The sequence below is a fragment of the Ciconia boyciana genome, chromosome 26, assembly GCF_034638445.1.
Source record: "Ciconia boyciana chromosome 26, ASM3463844v1, whole genome shotgun sequence".
Classification (NCBI taxonomy): Eukaryota; Metazoa; Chordata; class Aves; order Ciconiiformes; family Ciconiidae; genus Ciconia; species Ciconia boyciana.
The window spans coordinates 2,341,853-2,369,345 of record NC_132959.1 but is presented as its reverse complement, the minus strand read 5'-3'; the positions used below and the strand labels follow the sequence as shown (position 1 = coordinate 2,369,345).

General features: G+C 47.1%; 1 protein-coding gene and 1 long non-coding RNA gene across 5 annotated transcripts in view; one reads left to right on the top strand and one right to left on the bottom strand.

Moving 5' to 3' along the window:
• Positions 1–21,583, top strand: part of VPS45 (vacuolar protein sorting 45 homolog) — a 29,759-nt gene extending 8,176 nt beyond the window's left edge. For 3 of the 4 annotated variants that reach the window (XM_072846768.1, XM_072846767.1, XM_072846765.1), the window contains 5 exons: positions 1,871–2,029; positions 2,812–2,919; positions 3,240–3,361; positions 11,330–11,461; positions 20,789–21,583. In XM_072846768.1, the coding sequence (XP_072702869.1) occupies positions 1,871–2,029; positions 2,812–2,919; positions 3,240–3,361; positions 11,330–11,461; positions 20,789–20,876 (609 nt within the window). In that variant the 3' untranslated portion in view covers positions 20,877–21,583. Of the gene's footprint in view, positions 1–1,870; positions 2,030–2,811; positions 2,920–3,239; positions 3,362–11,329; positions 11,462–12,603; positions 13,849–20,788 lie in introns of those variants that run through there. The other variant, XM_072846766.1, reaches the window with a different exon arrangement.
• Positions 1,320–13,867, bottom strand: LOC140644182 (uncharacterized). Its single transcript, XR_012039759.1, has 3 exons — positions 13,784–13,867; positions 10,083–10,474; positions 1,320–1,405 (listed from the first exon to the last, which is right to left on the bottom strand). It is a non-coding gene; the product is annotated as an uncharacterized lncRNA (long non-coding RNA).
• Positions 21,584–27,493: the final 5,910 nt, after the last annotated feature.

Sequence of the window (27,493 nt, the reverse complement as noted above, 5' to 3'; positions counted from 1 at the left end):
GTTGCAGTCTCCTAATGGCAGTGAAGGGCCAAGGCCACAGAAACAATGAAGAATGAGCCAGTGCAGGAAATAAAGGCAGAATTGTTCTCCCACTGATGTAACTTCAGCAATTGGTAATTTCTCAGTGGCCCAGGGCCCCTGAGTACAGTACATTTTGGTTATTCTTCCCCTGGTCTCTTATTAATCCTGACATAGTACATGAGCCTTGAGAGATGAATGGGAGGTTTTGAATCTCATCTCCTTAGATGGACAATAGCTTTTCTGTTTCGCACGCTTCCCACTTATATAGGGATTGCCACTGCGCTGCCAGCACAGGATCAAAAATCTTGCAAGCAAACATCTCCGTGGGACTCTGTCCCTACCCTCACAGGTGAATTCCTGACCTTACCAAGGTTAACAGTAAAACTCCTGTTGATCCTCCTCAACGCCAGGATTTTATCCTGTATTTTTGTAATTAGTCAGCATCAGTCAAATGACAGCAAATATAGCTGAATCAGCATGGTAAGTAACAGCAGTTTCACAGTTTGTTTCCCAGCTGTTCACTGAATGTTTCCATCTTGCCTACCTGTATTGGGAGGGCGGGAGAATCTTGCAAAGATATGCTGGGATTTTTGGAGTATTTGAAGGTCATGTACGCTTACAGAGTGGAAAAAAATCCTAACTGGTTCCGTCCCTCTCTTGGAACTGCCATTTCTGCAACCGTAAAACTGGCAGCTCCTCTGCTCCCATGCATTTGAGCTAATACAGGCTGATTGTTTTCCTTTAATGTTCAGCACAGGGAGAATTTCAGACTTTGCTGTGTCCTAAAGCGTCTGTCCAGCCCTAACCAGATGTCTGCAAACACATCTGGTAGTTGATGCCTGTTCTTTGAGATCCATCTCAAAGCTCGGAGTTAAGAAGCTTATTATTCCCACTGCTCACCTAAGCTACCAGCTCGGCTCTGGTGTTTGTTCTGTTAACTCCATTATCTCAGCTCTGTGACGCGACACAATGACTGAGAGGTTGCAGAGTGGAAATAAGTGCTTTTTGTGGTAATGAGAAGGAGCAGCACTTATATGGCCAACATAAGCAATTAGATCCTGCCTGCAATCCCTGGAGGGTAAATGGCATGCGCCGGCGGTTCTGAAACTTTCCTGGAAAGGGTCTGTACATTAACAGGCAGCCTCTTTGGGGCATGCACCCTTTATATTTACAATGGTATCATGTTCTCTTCAGCAGAAAAAGTGATGATCTGCATATTAGAAGTACTAACTGTAGATTTCTGTATTTACCTCCAGCGCTGTAATCTTCCTTTTCCTTTTCATGCTTTAATTCCTTTCCTCCTTTGCTTCTAAATGCTTGATACTTCCTCCACCTCTTCTCGCATCCAAAGGTTATCTGCGACTTCGATGTTTCTGCCCCACACCTTCAAAAGAAAACAGAATTTGCGTAATTGTCCTAGCTCTTTTTTTCTTGACAGTCAATATTATGATGGAACCCATGGGCCAGTTCTGGCTCTACTCAAGGTGGAAAGGGAAGGCAGAGGTTAAAGGTTTCTGTAAGTGCCTGCTGATGCCCCCCTTCAGGAGAGGCATATGGGAACCTCAGCTCACCCCGCAGCATCTTATGGAGAGTTAAGAAGGGACAACAGCATTGGGTTATGAATTCCCAGCTTCATGAAAAGACCCAAAAGCAACTTGCACACCATTGTACTCTAATAAATCTAACCGCAGAGCATATAAGAAGCTGGGCTCTGTTGCTTATGACACAATTTAATTCTCTTGCATTCCTCCTGCATGCAATTTTGTTGCTAGGCAGTGGGCTTGATATTAGTCTGATTTAATGTCCTTTGAAGGCCTCTCCACTAATACTGCTTTCTATCTTGCTGCAGAACGTGCGTCGCCTCCTGCAGAACCCCAAGGTGACAGAGTTTGACGCTGCCCGGCTGGTGATGCTTTATGCCCTGCACTACGAGCGGCACAGCAGCAATAGCCTGCCAGGGCTGATGACAGATCTCAAGAACAGGGGTGTGTCAGAGAAATACCGAAAGGTAATTGCAGCATTTCTCCTTCAGCTGGATGAACGAGTGGGACAGGAGGGCACAGAGGTGGAAAATCATTGTTAATTGGCGTAAAGCTTGCCTGCTTTAGTTTAGCACAATGCTTTTTTTGTCGAATTGCGCCGCACCTTGCGAAAAGAACCCTGAGCTTGGCTAGGGCCTGCAGGTGTTACTTTAAAAGGCATGACTAATCACTTAATTTCCATTTCCAAAATCAGTGATATTATGAAGGACTGAATAAAGCAGAGATGGCAGGCATGCCAGGAGTCTGCTAGGACAGGTGTGTGGCATGTAAAGGGGGCCTGGAACATGCTTCCTTTCTCCTTCCCCTCTTCCTCCCCACCCCTTTTCCCCCAGCTCCCGCTGAATGGGCAATAGTTGCAGCAAAGGACTTCTGGAGACTGTAAAAGGAGCTTGGCTGGGAGGGAGAGGGTGGCAGTGCTTGGCAAATGTAGTGAGCAGCTGGAGAGGAGGTGGAGAAGCAGGATGATGTCACATCGTATGGAAGATCTGCTATCACTGCAGCAGACTATGGAAATGAAAGCCTCTCTCCTTATGCAGGCAGTGTCACGGCAGACTGACTTGCTTGGTGGATATGGGGAATACTTCTCTTCCCCCTTGCCTCTCTCTGTGCTGCATTATCTGCTTGGGATCGATCTCCCTGACTCCTTGGTCATCATTCCAGTACCTCCATTGAGCCTAACTAGATAAAAACCACCTGGAAGCTGGTTTCCCAGGTTAACAGGATTCTGGTTTTGCTTCTCTCTGTACAGCTAGTGTCTGCCGTTGTGGAGTATGGAGGGAAGCGGGTCCGGGGCAGTGACCTGTTCAGTCCCAAGGACGCTGTAGCCATCACCAAACAGTTCCTCAAAGGACTGAAGGTATGGATCTGCCCCAGATGAAATAATGACAGTTTTAGTCAAAATTGCAGTCACGGGGCAGGACTGGCATGCAGTACAATGCCACGTGTTGTGGGTTTCAGAGCTTTAATAGTAAGTGCACTGGGCTTTTAGGGCATAATTCTCATTGAAGACAGTGGGAGTTAGTTGCTGAAAAGCTGCTCTAAATCTGGACTTCAGTGGTGAACACTTGATGTATCCATCAGGTGATGATGCTGCTTTTATGTGCCTCTGCTGATCTTCTCTCTTAGCTTGCTGCCTTGCTGTATCAATTCATAACAAGAGCTTCTCTTGCACTGTAGGGTGTTGAGAATGTGTATACGCAACACCAACCTCTCCTTCAAGAAACACTAGATCAGCTCATCAAAGGGAAACTCAAAGACAGCCAATACCCCTACCTGGGTCCCAACACTCTCCGTGACAGGTATGTGTGGCCTTATAGGGCAGAGCTTGGAACTGAAATGTATCTGCGCCTCCCAGCGCCGCCACTTGCTTTGTTGTTTGCCTGTAGGTGAACAAAACTCGGCAGAGAAATGTCTTGATTGTGTAGGTCTTTCTTGTATTCTCAAGTAGGTGCCCTGGAGAGGGCTATCAAGACTGAAATACGGTTGTCTCTTCTTGCTGGCCAAGATGTGACATTCCCATTGTAAGGACTCAGGTAAAGGATAAAGCCATTGCACCAAGCTGCCAGGATGTTCACATGACGGATTTCAACATGCCCCCTAACTTCACTCCATGCCATCTGGCGTTTATTTGTAGAGTACCAAAAATAGTCCAACTGCAAGCTCTCCCTTCTGAGCCAGTTACTATTCCTGATGAGAATGAGATCTTGCTGAATATGGCTAATAACTGTAATAGAAAAGAACTCTGGCTGTCTGGTTCTAGCTGACTTTGCTGGAGCTAAGCTAATCTGTTGTCAGTGAAGTCATTAAAGGTAAATATGGGCCTTGGAGTGAGGGTGCTGAATCGTTAGAGAGAAGACGACAAGTCCTCCTGTAACGGCATTCTGTACAAATCACTCCTTTCTTTGGTACCGCAGTTTCCTTTCTGTAAATTAAGTTACACTTCTGCAGCGTGCTGGTCGGGTATTTCTTATTCCTTCTAGTGGTAGTCTCTGAGGTGAAGAGCCTGCTGTTGCTTTGCTTCCTTTGGGTGATCCGTGATGAGGTCATCACAGCGATTCTCTGAATCTTCTCTGATGTCTGTTAAATGCCCTGGGGTTCTGTGGAAGATGTTTTACTTGCAGCATTAGAACAATCGTCATTCCCTTCACACACTGCATATTATTGGCTTTTTATCAGCAACTGCCACATTTTTAGTGAGGCAGAAAATACATTCAAGGTAATAATTCTCAACAAATGAGGCGGCTGTTGCAGGGCGGTTTGGGTAGAATGAAAACCACAGGCTCATTTGGAGCAGGAGAGAAGTAGACTTGGGGTCCAAGGTTCAGCAGTGTCAAGCGGGTGGGAGGGGCAGAAGCATGTCAAAGAGCGAGCATTCATGTCTGGCTCTCTTTGAGATGCACACACGCACTGCTCTTCCTCCTTAGCCCTGCCCTGAGGCATTTCAATCCATCCGATGAAAGTGAAAATGTATTTTGTAGCAGGGAGGCATCCAAATTCCATGCCAGGCTGACAGCAGGGGATATTAATCATTTTATTTATGAATAAGAAAGAATTATAGTCATACAAGAAACAATTCGTTTGTGTATGTCCCTGGTAGACCAAAAAAATATCTGCCTTACTCCAGATTTTCCCTTCAAAATAAAATGGTGAATTTTGGATAGGGTGGATGGGTGGTTTTAATAGGTGGGAACTATCAAGGCCCCTAGCAACAGAAACGCTATCCTCTCTGTCCTTGAAACCAGCTCTCGACTGAGATGGATTTCAGCCCGACAAAAGGAGGTTGACGGATGGGATTTGTGGTAGATCTGAAATGAGACCTGCAGAACAGCAGTAACTGCATGGGTTTGTTCTGAGCTAACTAGAAACAAATGGTCTTCTGACCTTTATCTTCTCTTTTTCAGTTACCACTTACATTTTCCTGAGCTGGGTTTCACTTAGATTCCTCTTTAAATGTTTCCTGAAAAGGGTACAGCAACCTGCCCCTGAGAATCCTGCTACAAAGAACATGCAAAGAATTCATTTGGGGGAGCATGAGAAGGGTTTAATTCCTACCCTGAACTGAAGGAAAACAGAAGTTGGATGAAGGGAAATGGAGTTTGCACCTCCCTCCCTTCTCCGCAGCGGCTATAGCCTTGTCTCTTAGCTAACAGATGTGAATCCTGTAGTTTTGTTAAAGTAAATCTCAAAATACAAAGGCAGAGCTTCCAAACTGTTCTTTCCCTTAAATTTCTCACGGTCTGCCTTTGGTCTGGGCTTGTCCTTGGGACAGTGGCCGGGTCCAACAGTGCTGCTGCTGGGTCAGATGTCTGCAAAATGATCAAAAGCGTAAGGGCACATGGTTATTAGGGTTGTTTCCTGATGGGAATGGTAGATCTTGTTGAGTTTAAGGCATAGGAGCTGTAGGAATGAGGATTTGTAACTGACAAAAAATAGGCACCTAAATACTTTTGTGTCTGGTCTTTACTTGCTGCATAAAATGGGGGCCACAGCCTGCGTTATCTCTAAAGTATGAATATTCAATATCATGAAAATGGAGGCTCATCTAAAAACGGGGTTTAGTTACCCGGTTTGGAAGAAAAAGGCCCACTTGATGGTTTTGCCTTAGTGCCAAACCAATTGAGCGAGGAATTTAAATGTAATAATTTCACAAAACTTAGTATACTAAATCACAGCCCAAGGCAAACTGGGCTACTCTGTCTTCTTGCTTTCTGCTTTCAGAGGATGGTGTTACAGTGATTGGCAGGAGTTCAGCAGAAGGTCAGGGCAGAAAGCTTTGTATTTTTTGATCAAAGGGACGCAGTTGCTTGAACAGCGAGGAATTTGAAAGGATTCTTTTTAACTATTTCTTTCTGTATTAAACATTACACTGTTGCAAGGGAGGAGAAGCTCCTGGTCCAAATTCAGCTGTGGAAATTGGCAGCAGTGAAGGGAAGGGAATCTTTGCAAAGCACTGAGCAGGGTTCCTAGGAGAGAGCAATAAGCAATTCTGCTTTCTTTTGCTTCTCCTCTATTTCCTGCTGTGTTAAAATATCATCCTTTTCCCGTATGCCATCCGCCTGCAGTCCCTTCCACCTTGTTGCTGGAAAGTACTAGCTAGAAAAGTTCCCAAAGCCTCTCTCCATCACAGCAGTCTGCGGGAGCCCCAGCTGCGTTGCACGCCGTACGAAATGCCTCCGAAGGTTTGTGACCCCGTCGGCGCCCTCCGCTCGCCAGGCTCTGCCAAAGCCTGCCCTTTGGGTGGAGCTTTTGCTTTGTTTATGCTTTGCCTTGGGATTTTCTCTAATAGGGCATTTGTCCCGACCAGACCAACTGGGCCTGATGGTGCTTACCCAAGATGGCTGGAGTCCACTTCTGACAAAATCAAGTTTGTGATCAGACCGCAAGACAGCTCTGTCACTGCTACACTTCTTAAAACCAAACTCGGGTCCTCAACATTTTGCATGAACCAGGCAACAGCCTATGAAATAGCAGTAGGAGAAGGCATGCTGCTCCCTGGGGATCCAGATGGGACTCGGCTCATTCTGTGTCTCTCTCAAATTACCACAATTACTTATCTGCTTATGGAAAAATCTTGGAAAGTTACCTTGTCTGAAAGCCCGTCAAAGTTCAGACTTAAACGTGGAACATGAGAACTCACCGATATCATCTAGTTTAGAGTATTCTACGACTTACAGACTGGACATGATTTTTCTCCCACTGATTCTGTTGAAGAGAAAGTTCCTGTTGACTGCTTGAGGAGACGAAGAATTTGGAACCATTTAGAAATGTCTATAGCTGACACATCTAAAGGGATGGGTGAGGTATCTCCTTAGGCAGCGAATATAAAATCTCCTTTTTTGGAAGCATCAGCTTGCAGCATGTGATGCAGAACCATTTGGCTGTATGCTTTTTCATCTGAGCTCACATACACTGCCCTAAAGATTAGGGAAAGTAGCGCTACTGCTAAATCATATATATTCTCTGGTGTTTAGTATGGTTTGTGTTTTGTGGATGTTTTTTAAGGCAAAACTCTGACTGTGTCCTTGTTCAAGGAAGTTGCTTTTTCCTCCTGTCTGAAGTGTTTGAGCGTTTAGCTGTTAAATTGGTAGTTAACCCGAGGAGATACATAGCCACATCCGCAAATTGGGTCTGAGGAGCGCAACAGCTGGCGCGAGCGTTGCTGTAGATTGCTTTTCCACTAATCCTGTAACAGTCTTGGGGTTTCTTCCTATTCCGAAATTGCTTATTATTTGCCCTTGATATAAGCAGTAATTCCCTGGGCACTTCACGAGAACACCAAGATCCCTTTGTTCTTTCTGTGGCAGTCTGCCTCAGCCTGACTTAGCTCACTTCTGGTCTGCGAGAAGTCTGCAGGGTAAATGCTTTGAGGAAGGCACCTGAAGTGGGAGAGAGGCTGTAGTTCTGTCCCCACTCCCCCATGCCAGGCTTAATCCTGTAAGAAAGGCAGTAACAATATAAAAGCAAAAATAAGCATGTTCTGTGCCATGCTGCTGATACCTAGCAATCACAACTGCACGGGAAATAAAGGCAGACCAGGATATAATGTCCAAGCAGGCAGTTTTTTTACCTGCGACCCAGCATCTCAGAGGCATTACCAGTTTAGTTTGCAGCCCAGCGTTTAGTTTGCTCTCCCATGCTGTGTCTGTTTGGATTATCCTTCTTTCTGGATTTCTCTATCTGTTTGACATCTTTTTAGTATAGGTTTTTCTGGATATCAGTCGATCTTTTCCTCTCTTCATACAAAGATTCTCCACCACAACAAAGACTGCTCATATGCAGTGGCAAAGCCGTGCCCAAGATGTAACCCAGGCCTACTGATTGAGGATGGCTGAGAAATTTTATTGCAGTCTGTGATGGCATCACTGGGCCGCTTAGTCTCCTGAGTTGGATAGTGCCAGCTGCTTTGTAAAAAGTACAGAAATGACTTAAAGGGCAAAGGAACCATTTTCTTATTCTGGTTTTGTACAGCACCTAGCACAGGGGAATTCTGTGCCATGAGAGGGTCTTCTAAACACAGCAGCAAGGAATCTTAAAAACCTCTAAACTTCCAGTCATAGGGTTTGTCGCCGTTCTTAGTTCAGACCCATTTGCCGTACCAGTTTGATCACATATGTAATCCTCATCAGTGTTGCACAAAACGTGGCCACACCTGACAGGCTGTGTGTGACTGCTTTCATTTAACAGCTGGTGGAAGAGCGGGAGGGAAGAGTACAGGCAGGCAGGGTTTCACGACTCGCTGCTAACTTCTCCTGTGTGTACTTAGTTCCTCCTTAACCTGATGTGATTCAAAATGCACCTTCTTTTTTTCAAACCTGTTTTAAGACAGCTCTAAATGCCTTCATAAGGTTCTTGAGCCTGGGGTTGAGAAGCTAGCAAATCTCCTCTCCTCTGCATCTGGGCTTTGCACAAGCAAGAAACATGCAGTTTCCCTTCCAGTGGATGTAACCTTCAATCATGCCTTGAGCTGATGAAGTGACTGGGCTGACAATGCACAGTCTCGCCCTCATTTGTGGGGATCCAGCATCTTGTTAGACTAATTCATGTAACTCTAACTCACTCCTAGGAGAAAGCTGCGACCAAGCATTGCGTAGGCCTGACTTCAGGGACTGTGAATTGGCAGGGCTGGTGTCATGGTGACAGTGAAAGGCGATGGCAAATTTAAAGGCTGGTACATGTTAAGATATTCCAGAGGAGTGTACAGGAGCTAGCCACACAACTTCGGCATCTAAATTCCTTAGGTTTCTGATAGTTCCAACCAAAAATGCATGAATGATAGTACCAGGAGACTGATACTGTGGATTTCAGTCTGCACAAGACTTCTTGGTAAGAAATTGCCTGCTTTGTTTCTTTGTTGGTCCAGGGATCCAGTTAGTAACGGTACCTTAACCCTAAAGGTCCTAACTGACTTACTGGACTTCGGGGAGGTGCAGCTTTCTCAACCTAAAAGACATTCTCCCTAAGAAACGAACTGTGGCATGGCCTACTTGGCACATCTTTTACATGCAGCACAATAAAAGTGGGCTTGTAGAGATTTTAGGCATACTTTTTCTGACAACTGACAGCAGCTTATCAGATTACTTCATTGCTGTGCATTCCCTTTCCTTTACTTCCCTCCCCAAAAGACCTGGGCACATTTGCATCTAGTTTCCAAAGCCGTATGCCTGAGCGTAGCTAAAAAGACAAGGTACAGCACTCTTCTGTCTTCTGGGGCTGGCTCAGTGACTTGTGTTGTCACTAGGGTGCAAAAACCTCCGTCTGCCTCAGTGAGATGTTTGAACCTGCACAGCCTGAATGTGCGGTTGCTATATATAACCTGCTTATCTTAAGGCTGCAGCGCAGAAGATTTCACAGGCTGTTCCCGTGCAGGGGACACAGTGCAGCTCTGCGGGGAGAGATGAGCACACCGAATCCTGGGGCTCTGGGAGGGAAGTGAAGACAGCACAGACTGCGTTGCTGAAATCCCGAGGGCAGCACTGCCTACACCACTGCTCCTGGCTGGAAGGGGTGAATCGTGCAGGGTAAAACTCGCCGCTCTGTCCAGAGAGCACAGGCGAAAGGCATCTAATATAGCATGTTCCACCATTGCGGACTTCTCTACAAAGGATTCCACTTTGAGCCTTGTTCTTTACAGCTGTGCAGTAAACTGCAGCTGGAAGTCTTGACCATTATTAGAATTATTATAGTTCCCAAGGATAACAAATTGTATAGTACCTGCGGAAGAACTGTATTGAATGCAACAACTTTTTTGTTGTTGAATTAGCAATGCTGTGTGTCACCAGAGGGTGTGCCTGAAACGATAGGGCTCCCACGTTCGAGGCTGCAGTATTCCCTCTCCACCCCGCAAAGGGAGACTACCGCCACCTTCTAAAGCATCTCTGAAATTTCCTTTTGTCTGTCTGAATCATCTTATGCAGACCTAACCCAAACTTTCTGAAAAGACTTAGGATTTGGAAGGTTATTGGTAACAAAGATCACTTGGGGAAGGGGTGCGCGCTAATCTTTTCCACTAATTTTTCTTACCTTTCTGCATCCTCTCCAGGGGCAGGGAGACAGTTGTGTGGATCTGACGGCCAACACGCTTGTTCTGAGCCAGTTGTCCCATTCTGACGGCAGAAGCAGTTTTGCTCTTGGTCATACTGCCTGTTCAGTGATGCCAAGAAAGAATTCCTTGATGTTCGTCCTTCCGATGCGCGTGTTGCTCCTCTGGACAGTAGCAGGTGTCGAGGGCTCTGCAGGTTGGCTTTGCAGCAGGGAGTAACCAGGGACACAGAGTCTAGGTGCATTCTGGGGTCATCCCTGTCTCATGCTCCATTTGCTTTGTCACTGATCCAGAGCTTGCACAGACAGAGCAGATGAATGCCCGCTGCTTCCACCGCTGCAGCAAGCAGCTGTATTCTAGCAGAAGTTCCTGCCTGGGAAGCAGAGATGAGTTTTGAGACTGCAACAGAAAGTTAATTGTGTCGAGCCTTGACCGCTCTGACTCAAGCAGATGACTGACAGGATGTGATCCACACCTTTTCACTGTAGATTCTGCAGAAATCGTTCTCTTGGCTTGTAGATGGTAGCAGAGCTGATTTATGGGTTGCAAGCACATTCTGCTATCCCTGAGAGTGGAAAACATACGTGATTGGGGAGGGTGGTGCAAGGGAGGTGCAGCCTTCCTTTGAAAGCAGAATGTGCAGGGCACATGGCTGGTTGTGTATTTTGTCAGATGAAGGCACTTCCCTCTTCCCCCCCTTTCCCTTCATGCTGCTTCTCTGTAACATCCTGTGTTTCTAGGCTGGCTAGGGAATGTAACCTCAGAGGTAAACTTCTGCATAAATCCCAGCAGTTCGGTAATCAGCCGGCAAAACTGCAGCTGATCCGTGCCCTTCAAACCAAGCCTGAGAGGTCTGAAGCACCACTGTTGTCCTCGTTTGACTCCTGAATTGATCTTAATTTAACAGCCGCAGCAGCGTCTCGATCATGCATTAAACATTGGCGTGTGTGTCATGGTGGAGCTCCACAGGGATGCAGCGTGTGGGTGTTGCTGAGGAGGCTTTTAAGGACCGTTAGCACATTGTGTAAATGTTTAGGAGAGACAATGTTTTAAAAGCGATTTAATGGATTAAACGTTGTTGTTAGTCTTGAGCCCAGCACATCACAGAAATGAGACATGGTCTGGGGAGAGAAACGAACAGCATCGTTGCCTCAGCGCCCATCAGCGGTACAGGATTTATCCTTGTGTTTTGTCTGATCCTGTCTCAACATTTGCATCTTTATTGCAGGCCCCAAGATATTATCGTGTTCATCATTGGAGGGGCAACTTATGAGGAGGCGCTGACTGTCTATAACCTTAACCGCACCAACCCGGGGGTCCGGATCATCCTAGGTGGGACCACAATCCACAACACAAAAAGGTAATAACCATATTTTTTACTGTGGATTCTGTGCATGTAAAACTGCTGACGTGAGCGTGAATTTGTGATGCCTGAGGGATCTTCATCACACAGTAGAACACAGAAATGTGTGTAAATGGTCCAAGCCCAGCTCTGCTCATTATGGCTGAGGGACATATTACCAAGCTGAAGGTTTAATGTGCATTGTACTGAATTCAAGGGCAGGGAAGTAGATGTGTAGAGTTTTTCCTGCTTATAATTCACCACACACTCTAATAGAAATGAGAAGCCAGTGCAGCACACAGGAATTCAAAACTGACTGTGGTCTCATTGCTCCTGTTGAAATCTGGAGCAACTTCATTTGATAGCAGTGAAGTTAACGTACCTGTGATTAGAACTGAGTTCTATGATTACACTGCTAGCAGGCTCTCTGCCGCCCACAAGCCTGCAGAGTATTGGCTGTGTCTTTTGCGTTTCTCCCTGGAGAACGGAGCTTTCCTTACTGGTTTGCTGTACGCTCCGAGCTGCCTTTCCTGGGAGGCCAGACATTTGTAAGGGCTTAATCCCTCCAGGAACTGAGCAATGCCGGGGAGCACTGACCACGCTGAGCTTCATTGATTTCCAAGGTCACTGTCTCTGGGGTGTTCCAGCAGCTGACTGTCGGAGCTGGAAGGGCTCGTGTCGGGCAATGCTGATGGTATTTCACATCCCCTGCGCTGAGCTGAGTGAGCCATTCCTAAGGGTTTCAGTCAGGATTTACAGAGTCAGACGGCTTGTACAGAAACCTGCAACTGCTTTGCTGTAGCTGGCCAAAAATTCCTGTCGATATGGAATGCCTGGTTTATTTTCTATGAAATGTCTGGTTTATAAATACAAATAATGTTTCCTGAATCCAAATTATTCATCTGAGTATTTGAGCACAGGTGAAAATTTAGCCCGTATTGGGGATTGTTTCCTATCAGCACGACTTGTTGCTAGCCAAGCAAAAAGAGCATGAATTCTTTCAATACGTGCCTTGCTCCTTTCCACCACGCCGTTCTGTCCCTGTTCGTTACCCTGCCCTACCCTACCCACCCTACCATGGCTGGGAGCCGACGGGTTATCGGAAGGAGCGTAATGGCAGGAATGTGACAGGTGACCCACATCTCTCCCATGTGTTGCAGCAGGAAGTGTGGTGAAATCTAAGTCCTGGGAGAGTCCCCGGCGTTGTCCAGCAGCTGCTCTGAGCTTAAAGGGAGGACCCTGCTCTGAGCTGGGGTGGAAGGAGAGCTTCAACATTACCACGTAGAAATGCAAACAAAATGCAGTCCTGCAACAGGAAGGAACAGTTATGCTTCTCAACATTTGGGATGAAATTTTCAGAGCTAACAGCTTTGGGTGCCTCAGCAGTCTCCTGGAGTTCAGGAAACCCATGCTATTAACACCACAGGCGTTGTATGTCAGAAATATAGCTGCCAAGCACTTCATTGATCTCAGTTACTGACAGGTGGACTCAAGTGTAGCGAGCAGGCTAAAAAATGGCTTGGTTTTCAGGCCATATACGTGCGCTGCTGCTGCCTCAGAGTCCAGCGTGATATTTATAAAATCCCTGGACTTTTGCCCTTCCTTTTCATGCCTGTAAGGGATCTTCAGGCTCCAAAGCTGCCTGCACAGAAGCAGTAACAATTCTCTCACAAGGAAATCCAGTGGCTCCTATCATCACTTGCGCAGAAAAAACGCCCAAGCCCTCCAAATTCACAGTGCCCGCTCTGAAATTTGGCCCTTACTTTAGCTTAATGTCAGATGATTGGAAAGCTCCTGAGCTGATGCTTTTATGAACTGGGTTACAAAGGCAAGTCTGTATTAGCCCACATATCGACCAGTTCCTGCCCAAATTACCCAGCTTCCTCAACCTTCTGCTTTACAAAGTAGCCTTTCAATTAAATCCTGTTTTAGCCAAGCCTAGAAATAGTAAGAAAAAGAGATCAGCAGACATACTAGCCGGTCTTTGATAAAAATAAAGAAGTAAAGTAAATTGTCATCTTGCAAGGACACAAAAAAACCTGGCTCGTATTCAGCCTGGCATCCACTGTAACCTCTGAGTCTACCAGTGCATTTTGAGGCTGATTTTGATATCTACCAACACGCCTGCATCAAACTTTTACCAGCATCTGTGCTGAGAACCTGGATGGTACTGTCATTGCGCCACACTAAACACGAAAAACAGAGTAAGCAATATGGAGATCTCTGGGATGGTATAGTTTTTCACACCATATTGGAGGTTGAGACCTGCCCCGAAAGTGTATCAGGGTAGCAGATTCAGCAAAAACTGTCACTGGGGGGGGGACGACAGCGAAAACTCACCAGCAGCATTTTGAGTAGGAGAAGGAAAGCAATCATGTGGTGAGCAGGATGAGTGTGAGAAGATGGTTTGAGCTTTAGGTTGAGATCCCAGCTCTGCTGTTGACCTGTTAGGTGACATTGGGCGACTTTCTCCTTTGTCTATATGCACCAGAAGGTCTCTGAGCGGGGACTGTCTCTCACTTGTGCTTTATGAAGTTCAAGATTTGCAGCTATGTCATTGGGCTCCGCTTCTTAGATTTGTGCTGTAATGAGTAACATTAGCTAGTTAGGGCTTCTACCGCGACTACGTTTTGGCGCAGTCTCTGAATTATTTACAGAAAAACTAGGATACTGTATCAAAATTTGCATTTCAAAGGATGAAGTGAAAAAAAAAAAGAAAAAAAAAAAAAGGCTGTTGCTTTTTAAGGGCTGACTACTACAAGGTCCTGTCTGGGAACTCCGGGATGAGGACTGTCGAGGGTCCATTCTAAAAATAGCCCTGCCCCAGCTGACTTGCTTTTCCCTAGTGCCTTGAATAAGATTTCCTTAATGATGAGAGCCACGTTGATAATAATAAAAAATTAGAACTTTTGAGTCAGTAATATCAAGCCCTTTTCAAGGGAAGACTGGCCTGCTTAGCTCTGCACACGGAGGACGAGCAGCCTTTGCAGCGGAGCGAGCTGTCTCGCTCAGGACACCCAAGAAATGAAGAAGTTTCCCATCCACTGAGTGTTAACTGCGATTCTAGCAAAGTGTATGAGGATCAGCGATATTTCAGCAAATACACCTAGGTGTCTCATGTGAGGAAACCTAGATTTTATTGTGTCCTAACTCCTCCAGTAATCCACTGGCCTTCATTTAATGAACTGTTGCTTATTTCTGCTGGATTATCGTTGATATGTCACAATAAACAAGGAGATTTTTATATTAATGCACTGAGCGGCCCATGTAAGCACACTAATCCTGTGCTTTCTTTGTTCTTACCGGTCCAACTTAAATTGTGATCAACATCTGTGTTTATAGGGTGGGGGATGGCTTAAGGGATATCCATTCTGCTTTTTTACAAAGCAGGAGACAAACAAGCCTTTGGAGCTGGTTATGTTGTTAGAGCTGTATATTTGTGGGAAGCTTATCTGTTTAAGAGACCATCTGCATTGTCCAGTGAATATGCCGTAAGTAGATGCTTTAAAGTGTGGGGGTGAAAAATACTCGGTGTAGGGATGAAAAATACAATTACATTCTACACAGAGACAAAACATTCTACACAAATACAAAACATTCTGTGTTTGCAAAGAGGGTCTCAAAGTGGGCACAGTTTACCTGTTTAAAGTTTCCTTATGCTACACGGTCATGTCAAGGAGAATCTCTCCCTGTTGATCTTTACGGATTTATATCCATATAGATGGAAAATAGGGGCAGGCATCTAATAACAATGCTCATATCCTGACATGAGGCACGTAGTCTAAGGGATTCCTTATAAATAAGTCAGGCTACAGAAGCTAGCAGGTTGTAATGTTGGAGTTTATTCCCCTGCTTGAAAAAATCCCAGTGGTTTTACAAGGTATGAGAAAAATTTTGCTTCTTGTCTTCCCTCCTCTACCTCTAACAGATAAATCCATGTAGTGCACCTATTCCTTGGCCTCTTTCCTGACATCCCCCATGGGCAGGTCAGTCCGTGGTAGGGTTGGGAATGTGGCTTGGGTCTTCTGTTCCTGGCTGCAACCAAGAGTTGTGAGAAAAAAAATGCATTAAAGCAGCAGGGGTGCTGAAATCAAGTGATGAAAGCCAGAGCAAGGCAGAAATCCAAAGATCAGAAAATCTCTTTGATTGTGCACGCTCAGTTTTGCTGCAGATGAGGCCTTAAATCTGCCCCATCTCAGTTTATTTAATTCTTTTTTGTCCTCCGTTCCCATTAACAGGCAACCCGCGCGCTGTTAAGTCTAGGAGGGTATACAGATACGCATTTGGTAAGGCTCTGAGATCCTTTGAGAAACGCCAGCAGGGTGGAAAAAAATCTGTTGTTGTCAAGGAATTTTCAGTGTTTTTCTAATCAAACCAGGTTGGCTGCCTCTGTTACTTTTGAAATTTTGGCAGCCCTACTAAAAATACTTCTATTATGACTTGATTGTCAAAAAGGTAAAAAAGCCTTCCCGGACATGTTTTTCTGCATGGCGAGCCTCACTGCAGAGCTGTGCCCGGCGTATGAGCATTGAAATGCCACATCTGCCCACTTAATGCAGTTCTTCTACAGCAGACTCATGCTGGGGACTCGGTCTGCAGCTACGCCATTGCATCTGGCCATGGGTCGAACCACTTGATAAACGAAGACCTGAGTGTAGAGCTCCTATCTGTTTTTTTCCTGCAACATAACGAGCTGTAATGGAAGGGCTGGAAGGCTGGAAATTATTAATCACAGGTTCTTTAAAAAATACATGTGTAATATGTATTTAAATTATATTTATGGTGAAAGTGAGAGTTCTTTCTTGACTTGGTGCCATTCCTTAACACTGACAGCAACATCTGTAATTACCTGCAGGAACCAGATGAATTTGGGCAAAACTGAGCTGGAGTGAAATCTGTGGGTTTTCAATTGCTCTCCGCTCTTTAGCGTTTGTGGAGGGTCATGGGCTCACACCAAAATGCGAAATGCAAAGAGCTCTTAAAGTCAGTGGCTTTGCTGTGGTGTTAGGGCAGGGAGAGAAAAGCCAAGAACATAATTACTGGACTTTGAATTGAAGAAGTCAGAGAGCCTAATGCGGCTGGCAGCGCCTCCTAACTGCTCCCCTTCTCTGGGCTGAAAGAAGTGGCTCTGGCTTCCCCTGTGTCCTAAAGAAAATTCAACCTGAGGGAGCTGATTCCTTGCTCTTGGCAAACAGTTTTACTACCAGTCCCACGGGCAACCAGCTCCCTTCTTTTCCTGCACAGGCATATGGATTTCAAAGAAATTCTGCTGGGTTTGGAGGAGAAAGGGTTAAAAAACAATCAATATTTGGCTAAAAATGGAAGACCAAGACCAGGAGGAACATCTGGTGCGTGGGGCTGACTCATCCAGAGCACAGGTTAAGCACAAACCTGCTGTGACTAATCCAAGGGGATATCTAGCCTGACCCACTTACCCAGTTACAGTAATAGCCTGGTTGTGCCAAACGCGGCTGCGGTGTGCGTAGCTGGCGGAGCCTGGTCACCGGATACCTGTGCCTCTGGGAGGAGTGTTTGGACCAGCCACGGTTCCTCCTTACTATGGAGGGAGGGACGGTTTGGAGTAGAGCGGAGAGACCAGTTAAATTCTCCTTGCGGTTTGATATTCGCACTCTGATCAGAGGCTTTCCCAGCCAGAGCTGGGGTAGCTGTGACCACTGCGCTAGATGCTCGCTCTGTTTCTCGCAGGATCCTCAGCATCCTGGGAAATAACAACAGCCGCAGCACGGTGCATTTTTACTGTGCTCCGCCGCGGGTGGGAGTTTGGCTCTTCCATCAGCTGCAGTCCAGATGGGGAGACCTTCTGTGCTGGAGATGCTCAGAGGTGGTCGTGCTGCCCACTTTTAAGACCTCCCTGAAGTATAAAGTGACAATGTCTCACTGCATCTCCCTTTCCACACACACAAACTTTCTCTCCAGATAGCAAATAAACAGGAGTCTCCTTTAAAAATAAAGGCAAGTCATTCTCTGTTAAGAACTCAGTCTGCCTGACTCTAATGCCTAAAAATAAAACTGGAGGAGGGACAGCTCTCTAGCTGTAATCACAGAGCTGAATGACCATAGCACAAGCAATGTTCCTGCACACCTTTTATAAATCAGGCTGCTGCCCTCCCAGAATGCATATTTCTAAATGGTGCGGTGTTGAGATCTGGAAGTTGGTGCAGGCATTTGCATGAGATGTTATTTTTTAATTTATTTTGTTTTTAAACCCTCGTGATTCACAACCTTGGCAGGTAGACCTATTTTAGACCTGTTTTAGGGGCATCACATTTTTGTAGGATTTGTTGGGGGTTTTTTTTAGCTGATTTTTATTTCTTTATCTTTTTTTTTTTTTTTTTTTTGGAAAAAAAGCATTAACGCTCAGATAACTCGATCAGCATATTGAAGGAATGAGTCAACCTAGAAACTGGTAGCACTGTATCGCATTGCCAGAGTAACCATCTTCCTGGTAACATATCCTCATTAGACCTTACGTGGGAGCGTTGCTGTGGTTTTGCAAAGTATTCAGCTGCCTCCCAAACTGCACAGACCGGCAGGTGTAAGTAACTGTGGTGAAGTAACGCCAGTGGGCCAGAGCTTCATTTTGTGGCCAGCCGTCACAGCTCCTTTGGCTTCAGAGACTTCTCATACAGATGTAGAGGGATGTCACGTGAAGGTTCGCTCGCAGGTGTCTTGCTCTGGTTTATAGCGGCTGCTCAGGAGCTGTATCAGCACGCAGGAGAAGACGGTCTGGTCGGTGTATACTCCAGGCAAGGCCAGATGAAAGACAGAGGTGGGGAGCAGCAGTGAAAGGCAGGAGCGAGCTGTCACTTGCTGGTGAAACTGGGACTAGCTCCAAGCTTTGGTCCTAGTCTAGCACTCACCTCCATAGGCTGTGCTCCCGTTTGGCTTTTGCAGGCAGGAGCGCCGAACGAAGGCATATAAAAGGCTGTAATCAGACAAAAACAATGCAAGGAGCTTTAAAGCATTATGCTTTCAAAGAGTTGGGTTTTTTTTTCTCTTGAAGGGATTGAATTAGTCTCAAACCTTAACCCACTTTTAGACCTATTTAAACAACTGTGTTTCCAAGGTTTAGCCTTCCTTGCTCTGGCGTGCTTTGCTGGATTAAGCTCCGCTGTGCTTTGTGAAGCAGGGCTGAGGCTGCTGGAGTGCAGGCGTGATGCAACTGACCTTGGTGCAGCTCCAACAAATACCACTCTGTATCTACACCTACTTCTCAGCTTGCTGCGCATACCTGTCCACCCAGCTAAGGAATGAATCTGTGCTCATGACAGGTGTAAGCCTGGAAACTGAAACGCCGTGGCATGTTTCAGGGATAAAATTGGCCTTTGAAGACTGCCTGGTGACAGAATGGGCAAAATTCATTTTGCAGACTCATCAAGGTAGAAATCATCCCTCCTGTCACCTAACCCAGCCCCATGCAACCCCAGTCCTGCATGCAGCAGAAATTCTTTGCTGACAAACAGAGTTCCCTCCACAGCTCAGCCATGTCCATACAAGGCTTTTAAGACGCACCGCAAGCATTCCAGAACGGGACTTTCCAAACTATCAAGTGCTTAGCCTAACTCTGCTCCTACAGATGTAATGGGGCTTAAATGGAAACAGATTTGGGCTAGGACTGAACAGTCTTGCAAATTCCAATTTCAAGATCTCAGGATCTGAACCAGAGCAAGACACAGAGCCCAGCCCGCCTGACTCCCAGACATTTTCGTTAACTGCTGCATGCTCGCTGCCTGCTTCGACCTTTTTCCCTCTGCAGTTGGCCAACGCCAGCCCCCAGCAGCTGATCTCCACCTGACAATTTTTTTCTTGAGAAGCAGTTCACCTATTCACATGTGTCTCTGAATGCATTGCCTTTTGTTTCTCGTGTGGAACCATGCTCTGGTGTGGGGTTGAGCCGTTCGCTTGACTTTACAGGGCAAACTTGTACATAAGTCTCAAATTGAGCAGTTCCTTGGGGTCTAAGCCCCAAACTCCCTTAAGTTTCCGTGGAAAATCATACAGAGGAGAGACTGGGATGAAGCTGAGTGTGCACTTAAGCATTTTACTGGGTTAAAACTTTCTTGAGATCCGACTGAACGAATGGTTGGTGCCCAGAGGTTTCCATGTGGCTCATTATTTAGATTTGAGTGTGGTCTACACAGGCTGGAAATAGGAGGAAGGGTCTTGCTGTGGATGTGAGCCCTGGGACGAGGCTGAGGAGCTGGGGGGTGAGGCATGAGCGGTGACCCAGGCTGCTCAAGGGGCTGCTTTCCAGAAAGCCCTGGCTGTGAAATGTCAAGGATGCCTCAGCAGGAGGTTTCCACCCTGCCTCTTCCTGCCTTATCATCCACACAGGAAGACTGAGAGTGAGCAGAAAAACAAGCCTGAACACTGGCCTTCCTGGCTTTGTTACTGAAAGGCAAGTGGGGCTGCCAGCGCGGTCCAGATGCTGAGCTGAGCCCACGAGGAGCGGCTGCCCTCGTTTTGGAAGCCTTACCATTCATGGCACGGGGAGAGACAAGGGACTTCCCGGACAGGATGGAACATTTAAGGATGAATGGCCACGTTAAGTGAAGATGTTGACCTGGTGATCCGTGCTGGGTGCCCCAGATTTCGGTGCTCCAGATTTTGGTCCCCAGGGCAAGTCATTGCAGTCCCATAGCTTTGCACTTTGTTCTCCCTCATTGAATTCATCCTGGCTGGTAGGAGGATCTGTCACTGGAAAATGGGAGCATTCTCCAAGGCTGCCATTCACTTAGTTCCTCTTGGATGAGTGTCTCCTAACTTTAGCTGTCGCAGTCTGAGGACATTTCCCCTTGCAAGCAGCTGGAGGAGTAGCTCAGTCAGAGGGTGATCTGTCCACCCTGCCACTGTCCCTCCAATGCAGAGGGAAGTGGCTAGCCCCGATGCCAGCTCTCAGGATGCTGCTTTTACATCGGAGGAGATGAGTGTCTCTTTGTCACATGCTCCTTCAGGGACCCTCAGTCCCTGTCACTTCCTCACTGCTGCCTCCTTGGGGAGGGAGCTGCTGGGTTTAATATGAGCCTGATGAGGGGAAGGAGCATCATGGTTGGGACCGGGATCCCTGTTCTGGGTGGGGTTTTTCGTTGGATCACATGCTGTTGTGGGCAGGTCTTCTCCTCTTTGTCACCACATGTGAAGGAGTGACTCTGTCCCTCCATCCTGGTGACACCAGGGGAGAAAACAGATGTTTACATAGCTCTGAGGTTGTAGAGCACTTGCTGGTTTTGTTCAGAGGCTTGAGGCCAGGCCATGTGGTTACTTTCTATCTGCATGAGTGAAAAGTTGGCCCTTGTCTCTGCTAACCTTAACTTTGCTTGGCAGCTTCCTTGAGGAAGTTACAGCTTCGGGGTTCCGCGGCCGAAGCACCGAGAGCTCTCAAGTTACGCCAAGGTCAAGCAGCAGACGGTGAATCTTGGAGAAATCGCTGTCTCGCCCATCCAGAGCTTCCATGAACTGACCGTACAGCTTTGGAGCAGAACTGGACGTTCCCGCACTGCGCTGCTGCCATAGCTTCCCCCATCCATGTCAGGAACCTCAACGGGCACGAGAAGCATTTGGGCAGGAAATGCTGGTGTTGGCGTCTGCCCTGATGAACCAGGACATGGCCCAAACTGCAGCACCCTCATCGTCTTCTCACAAACACAGCTCTGAACGGGACGTGGCTGCGTAATTGGAATTGTAACCTGCGGGAGAGCCTGGGAAAAACATCACTACAGAAGCACTGGGTCTCTGCAGCTCTGCCAGCCTGTGGGAAAGCTGATTTGTCAAAACACACGGTATGAGTCCCCTAATGAACATCTAACGATCCTGGCCCAGACTTTTGCGTGCGTCTCTGGAAGGTGAAGCTGATGGGCACTAGAAGCCCTTTGCTCTGCTCAGTTGTCTGTATATTTTGAGTCCTATTAAATAACCCATTTTGACTGGACCTCTTGTCTATTAAATGATTCCTAATATCCCTTTTGTAATGCCACTGAGGTGTAATTACATTCTTAATCTTCTTTATTAACTTCTGTTTACCTTAAGAAACAAACACAACGCCATGCCCCTGTTTTTGCTCCCATGTCGTGAACTGGAAAAGCATTGTGATTTTTTTTTTTAACAATAAAAATTATTCTAGCAGTAATAAAACATGTTGGATTTGAAAAGAAGCAAGAGAATTGTAATTATGGAGCAGAGGAGGGTGGCTGGCATGCGAGCTAGACCAGAAAGTGCTCACTCTGCTTCCCGTACCCTGGCTCTGTGGAAGGTGGAGACAAGCACGGCGAGAGCTGTAATCCCAGCCCCTGCCTCCTGCGAGGGTGCAGGCATCCAGGAGAGAAACGCAGGCTCTCCATACCTTCAAGAGGGGTTTTTTTCGAGTTTCCTTTTATTTTAGGTACAGGAACTGTGAAAAGCAGCACAGGTTAAGAGTCAAAACAGACATCAGCAGACTGGATGCCTGGCTTCTGTGAATGTCTGCTACCAATGAGCAAGTCTTTCCCTTATCTCTTGCTTTCCCGTAATTAAATAAGACTGAACCTCTAGCTCCCTGAGAGCTCTGCAGAACTGCTCTGGATGGAAAGTACTTGAATTCACACTCATTGCTCTGGCTTAATTCCCTGAAGCAAGGTCACTCCGAGCCTGGGCGCCTGTCCATCCAAAAATGTCCCTGCAGTGCTGAAGGATTGATGGTACGTGCGCTGCGGAGCTGCTCCAGGGCTCTCGCGTGAAAACAATGGGGTCAGGCTGTGGGGCAGAGTTCCCACGCCACATCATTAGGGAGCATTTCCTTTCTAACTCGGGAGCGTCAGGCATTGTTTTGGAAGGGATGGGTGCTGGCATGGTTTCCAGTCCATCGCCTTCATCCTCGCATCTAGGAAGCTGACACATTTTGCTCCTCTCCTCCCTGTGGGATTAACGCCCTGCAATGCTGCAGTCCTCGTCAGGCAGTGGAGTTCCAAGGTGAGGTTGACGCTGTTGCTGGAGGCAGGAGAGGTACCAAACGAAACAAGGTGTTTGGTTTATTTAGCCAGCAGGCTCCAACCTTACTTATCAGGCAGCTCAGTTTCCTAACAGCATATTGTAAAAGGTTGTGCTCCTGGTACTGGATTAAGTGGTGGATTAAGAGACACCTACGACATGCGATGTTGCCTCAGCCTTTCCTAAGTGAAACCTGTCTCCTGAGTATTGCCTTTTGCAGCCTCCTCGGTACGCATTTTTGCTTACTGGCAAATGCAAGCACTGAAGGTTTGGACCAAGCCTGACACAAAGTCCTGGGGGGCCATCCCTGCCTCCTGCATAGTCATTATTTCCCTTGCTTCCCTTGCACTTCTCTTGCTTCACATCATAAGGCTTGGAGGATCACAGTGCCACCCTTCTTTGCAAACAGAGCTGACATCATGTAAGGTTTGCTGGCTCCCTTTTGATCAGCGTTGTTGTAAACAATCAGAGCTTTTTAAACCAGAGCAGATAACAAATTGGAGAGAAGGGGCACAATGCTGGGTTTTGTTGGGTTTTTTCCCAGTCGCATTTGGACCTTGTATTTCACGCCGTCTCACCTCAGCCTCCTCTCCCGGCTTGGAATCCCACTGCTTTCCTGCAGGCAAAGCAAATCGTTCCTCAGAAATGAGGAAAAACTGGGCTCTCCAGATGAGATCCCTGGCTTGCGATTTCTGCTGGGCTGTCAGCAAAGAGGCCTCCAGGGCACCTGCTCTCAGTGCAGGAGGGAGTGAAATGACTCGACAGAGCAGGAGCCCTTGCATTAGTACCACAGCTCTGAGCCAATGCTCTCCCCAGCGAGCTCAGTTGCTACCGTGGGTCCTGCGGAGGCACAGAGTGGGGTGAGAGAAAGATGCTGGAGCTGGAGCATCCTTTCTCAGCAGAGCAGGCGCTGCTGAGGGGCTTCATCCTGATGGGCATCCCTCCTGTTAACTAGAGATCGTCAAGAACAACTCCCACACCCGTGTCTTAGAGGCTGAGTCCTGTTGGGGAGACTGGCATCCCACACACCCCAGGCTCAGACTGCCCGTGCAGGTCCTGGGTGTAACATGGGCTCGCCGCTGCTGAGCCTGCAGTAATCTGCGGCCTGTTTCCAGGCACTTCTGTAAGGCTTTCGCTCACAAACTTTTTCGCTGCTATAAAGTGAGTGCGCTTTAGCAATGAACAGGGAATTGGGGCTTTTGGTTTGTGCAAAGCTGTAAACCCACCCTGGGCCGCATGAGACAAGCCAGAGAACTTTACTCAGTAGTTTCTACATCTCATTTATAACTCTGCTTAAGCTAAAGTGCATGTTAAAAATGTACCCGATCTTTGTTTAAAAACACATATCCCCACATGGGCTGTCCTCTGTGGATTTCTTTTTTTCTATGTAAGTGCACACTGCAGCTAAAATTGGACTTGCTTCAATTTTCAGCCGCTGGATTTTGCTCTGTCTTTTCTTTCAGAGCTTTCTGCCATGCCAGTGGATGCACAGGTCGTACTCAAGGTAATTTTAGCCCATAGTATATGTGGGGGTATTAATTTGCCTTCTAGAGGCCATGTAACTTAGTGGATGGGTGGGTGGGAAAGAAGCAGCTCCCAGGGGCCTTCCTCTGACATCTTAGCAAGATTCTGTTTTCCCATCTGGAAGGAAAGGCGTATGATGACTCTGGTTTAGGGCGTCATGAACAAAAGTCCCCCCACACTGAAGAATCAGTTTCCCAGGGCATTTTCTCATGGAAAAATCACTGAGCTGAAAAGGAAACAGCAGGGCCCTTGGTAGGAGGTGGGAAGACTCTCTGCGAGGCTGGTTCCTTTATCACTCTGCCGAGCCACGGCTTTTTGTGGCTCGGCTTGTATTGTTCCTGCGCTCACAGAGGCAAAATGGGAGAGTCTCAGTCATTCAAACCCTTGCTTCTTTCCTTGGCACGGGTGACTAATACTTCTGCAGATGGAGATTTATTGGGCAATTGCTAGGCTCCTTGCAAAATGGGAAGAGCCTTGTAATTTCTTCTTTTGGCCACAGCTTCAATCTGTTCAAGGAGCAGGAATAACACGAGAATACAGATGGAATAATGTCCCTTGCTGTTTTCTGTACCCAAGTGCTGGAATACAAAGTGCGAGTTGCTGTTATGTGGAGGATGTGATGATAATAGTTTACAGAGAAAGGGAGGTGATACCTCTGCATGATGCTGAAACTGGATGAGGCTGGAGCTAACTGAAGTTTTTGCACCAAAGCTGCTTTTTCAGAGAAAAATGCAAGTGTGGTAGCACTGAAACACTTTGCAAACATGTTTTGCTGAATTGTTGGGGGGCGGTGTTGTTTTTTCAGTATCAAAACTCTGGAGAAACTTTCCATTTAGAAAATATCAAAACATTTTGAGAGGTGTGAAATAAAAAATCCTTTTTGTTTCCAGCTTTTCCTTTCTTTGTAACTGAAGGAGTTTAAGACAGCTCAGAAATAAAGGATTTTGTTCTTGTTTTATCTGCTACATGCTGACCACAGTGGGGCTCTGCTGGTTAGTGGCCCTGGCTATCACAAGTGATACTGGTCCTAACAAGAGGCGAGTCCCCTCAGCTCTACCCAGTAAATTTGTCCTTGGGGGAGCCTTGTGAGGGACAGAGCACTCGTGAGCACTGCAGTGCTCGTGAGGACCTGAGGACCGCCAATTGCCCCTGCTACTTGCCTCCTCGCCTGCTCTCTCCTACACGGCTGACAGCAGCCTGCCACCTTCGGCATAACCATGTTGAGCAGCGACAGCCGTGGATGCCGGGACGCTGCAATCCCCACGCAAAGGGTCCCAGTGAGAAACCTGCAAGTGAGTTTCCAGATCTCTGACATGTGGCCTTTAATCAGCGATTGTCTTGGGAATTAACAAGCCAGATCAAACGAAATGAGCTCCTGAATCCCTGGGAATTATCTTAGCATCACAAATAAGTCCTGTTGATGTGGAGCAAAGCAAGAGAGAGCAAAGCCCTGTAGTGGCGAGGGGGCCAGCCAAGCCTGGCTAGCAGTCTCCCTCAGGCACCCTGCCACAGGTGTCCTTGACCGCTCTTCTTCATGTTGGAAAAAGCATGCAGCCATCGTCAGGCAAGGAGCAGATCCCTCCAGCCAGATCGTGCAAGCCATACCTGAGGGGTGTGGTGAGGATCCACAGAGACGTGGATCCCCATGCTGTGGGCCCGTGTCCCACTGGGAGTCGGGGTGAGGACACAGCACCAAGGAGAGAACCTGGCTCATGTCCCAGGTCAGCGTCAGTGTGGCCGGGGGGCTTCTTCCCTCTGCTGAAACTCTCCACAGAGGCAAGGTTGCTGGAGCAATCCTGGAGAGGTAAGTCAGGGCATAAAAACCCTGTCGAGATGCATGTTTTTCAGGCTGTGTGCTGGCTGACAGAGCCAGGCAGATGTGTTGGTTTCTCTCCTCCTCTCTCTGCTAATGTTTCAGCTCCAGTGAATGCTGCTTACCTCGTTTGCCCCCGCACTGCAGGAAGAGCTAGCTCTGCACAAGGTGTGAAGCTCTGGGCGAACTCCAGCCTTACCAGGCCCATGTTTACCATTTTACCACTCCCCACAGACCCTTTCTGCCCTGGGATCATTAGCCTACAATTTCCCAGGCCAAGGCCCACCTTATAGCCCACGCTGGTTCCTGACCTCCCCCTCCTGTGTTGTCTTTTCAGTCCTGAGGTATGTTTGCAGAGCTGGCCAGTTTGTTAGCTCTCTGCAAATTTCATTAGCAGGCTGGTTTCCTCCCCCTTCCACATCATTAAATTAGAGATGTTAAATAAAACTGGACCTCTGGGAGGAAAGTCAAGGCAGAAAGGGAAAACACATTGCAGTAGGAAGACACAGATGAGGCATTTCATCTAAGGAAAAAAAAACAGCCCCAAACCCAAACTTCCAAGTCTATAACTAATACAACCTGCAGGGGAAATACAGGTTTCTGTATCCTGTTTCTCTGTTTCTTGGAGGCTACTTTACATCAGACCAGCAGCGCGGCAGGGTCAAGGGAGAGGGGATGCTAAATCTGCAACTGCTTTAAAACACCAGCAAAAGGAGAGTCACCGAGAATGGCCATCAGGTAGGAATGCAGTAGGTGCAATGGTGTAGCAGGAGGTTCATACTGGTTAGACCTACACTGGGACAGTCTTGAATGTACTGTGCAGTTAGGCTGGTCTCAGGAGAGTTTACCTTCACATGGGAAATACTACACCAGGAGTGGACAGAGCTCTGGACTGCGTCTCTAGAGATCTTGAGTCTACTCCTAGCTCTTCTACCAACTCTTGTTACTGATGTCTTAGCTCAACTTCAAACTTGCCTGTGACCCCAAGTTCCCAGTGGCCCAAATTTGTTTGCCTACACCCTAGCTCATGTCTAGCCTAAGCCAACCTGATCTCCAGATGAGCTTGACTCAAACTCTGTGAAGGTCTAGGATCTCCTCCTGCAGGCCATGGGCCAGAGATAGGTTCCAGCTCTGGTTCCAGCTCCACCTCTGCCTCCAGTTCTGGTTCTGCCCTGCTGGAAGCCCCTGTAGGATTTAAGGAACTTCATCAGGACACGGATGCAGCCTGACCTGCTCAGAATTACATCCCTGTTGAGTGCTTCTCTGGACAGGAGCCTCTCTCTCCCCTGTCTTTCCCATCCTCTCCCTGCCCCATACAGTAAATTTTAAGTTGTAGGGAATGGGGCAGAGCCTTGAGTGAGTCACTCTACAGCAGGTGACTCTCAGATCTGGCTGCCAACCTGAGCCACCAGCCGCTGAAAGAGTCTTGTAGAGAAGAGAGGAGAGCTGAGTCATGGCAGTCCCCTGGCCTGGTCCTTTCCAGAGGGGTAAATTCTCCCATCAAGCAGACCCCTTTCCCAGACAATAGTGCTGTAATTATCTTCAGAGACAAGGAAAAACACATGTCCTAATTAAACTCAATTCATCTCCTAAGCAGCAGTTTCACACTTGATATCCAGAGGCAAAATTATGCGGGGGGGGGGGTGTTAAATACATAAATAAACTGAGAGTGTTTGTTGTTCTGCTTTTGCAGCAAGAAGATATTTTGGTAACTGTTTATTATGAATCAA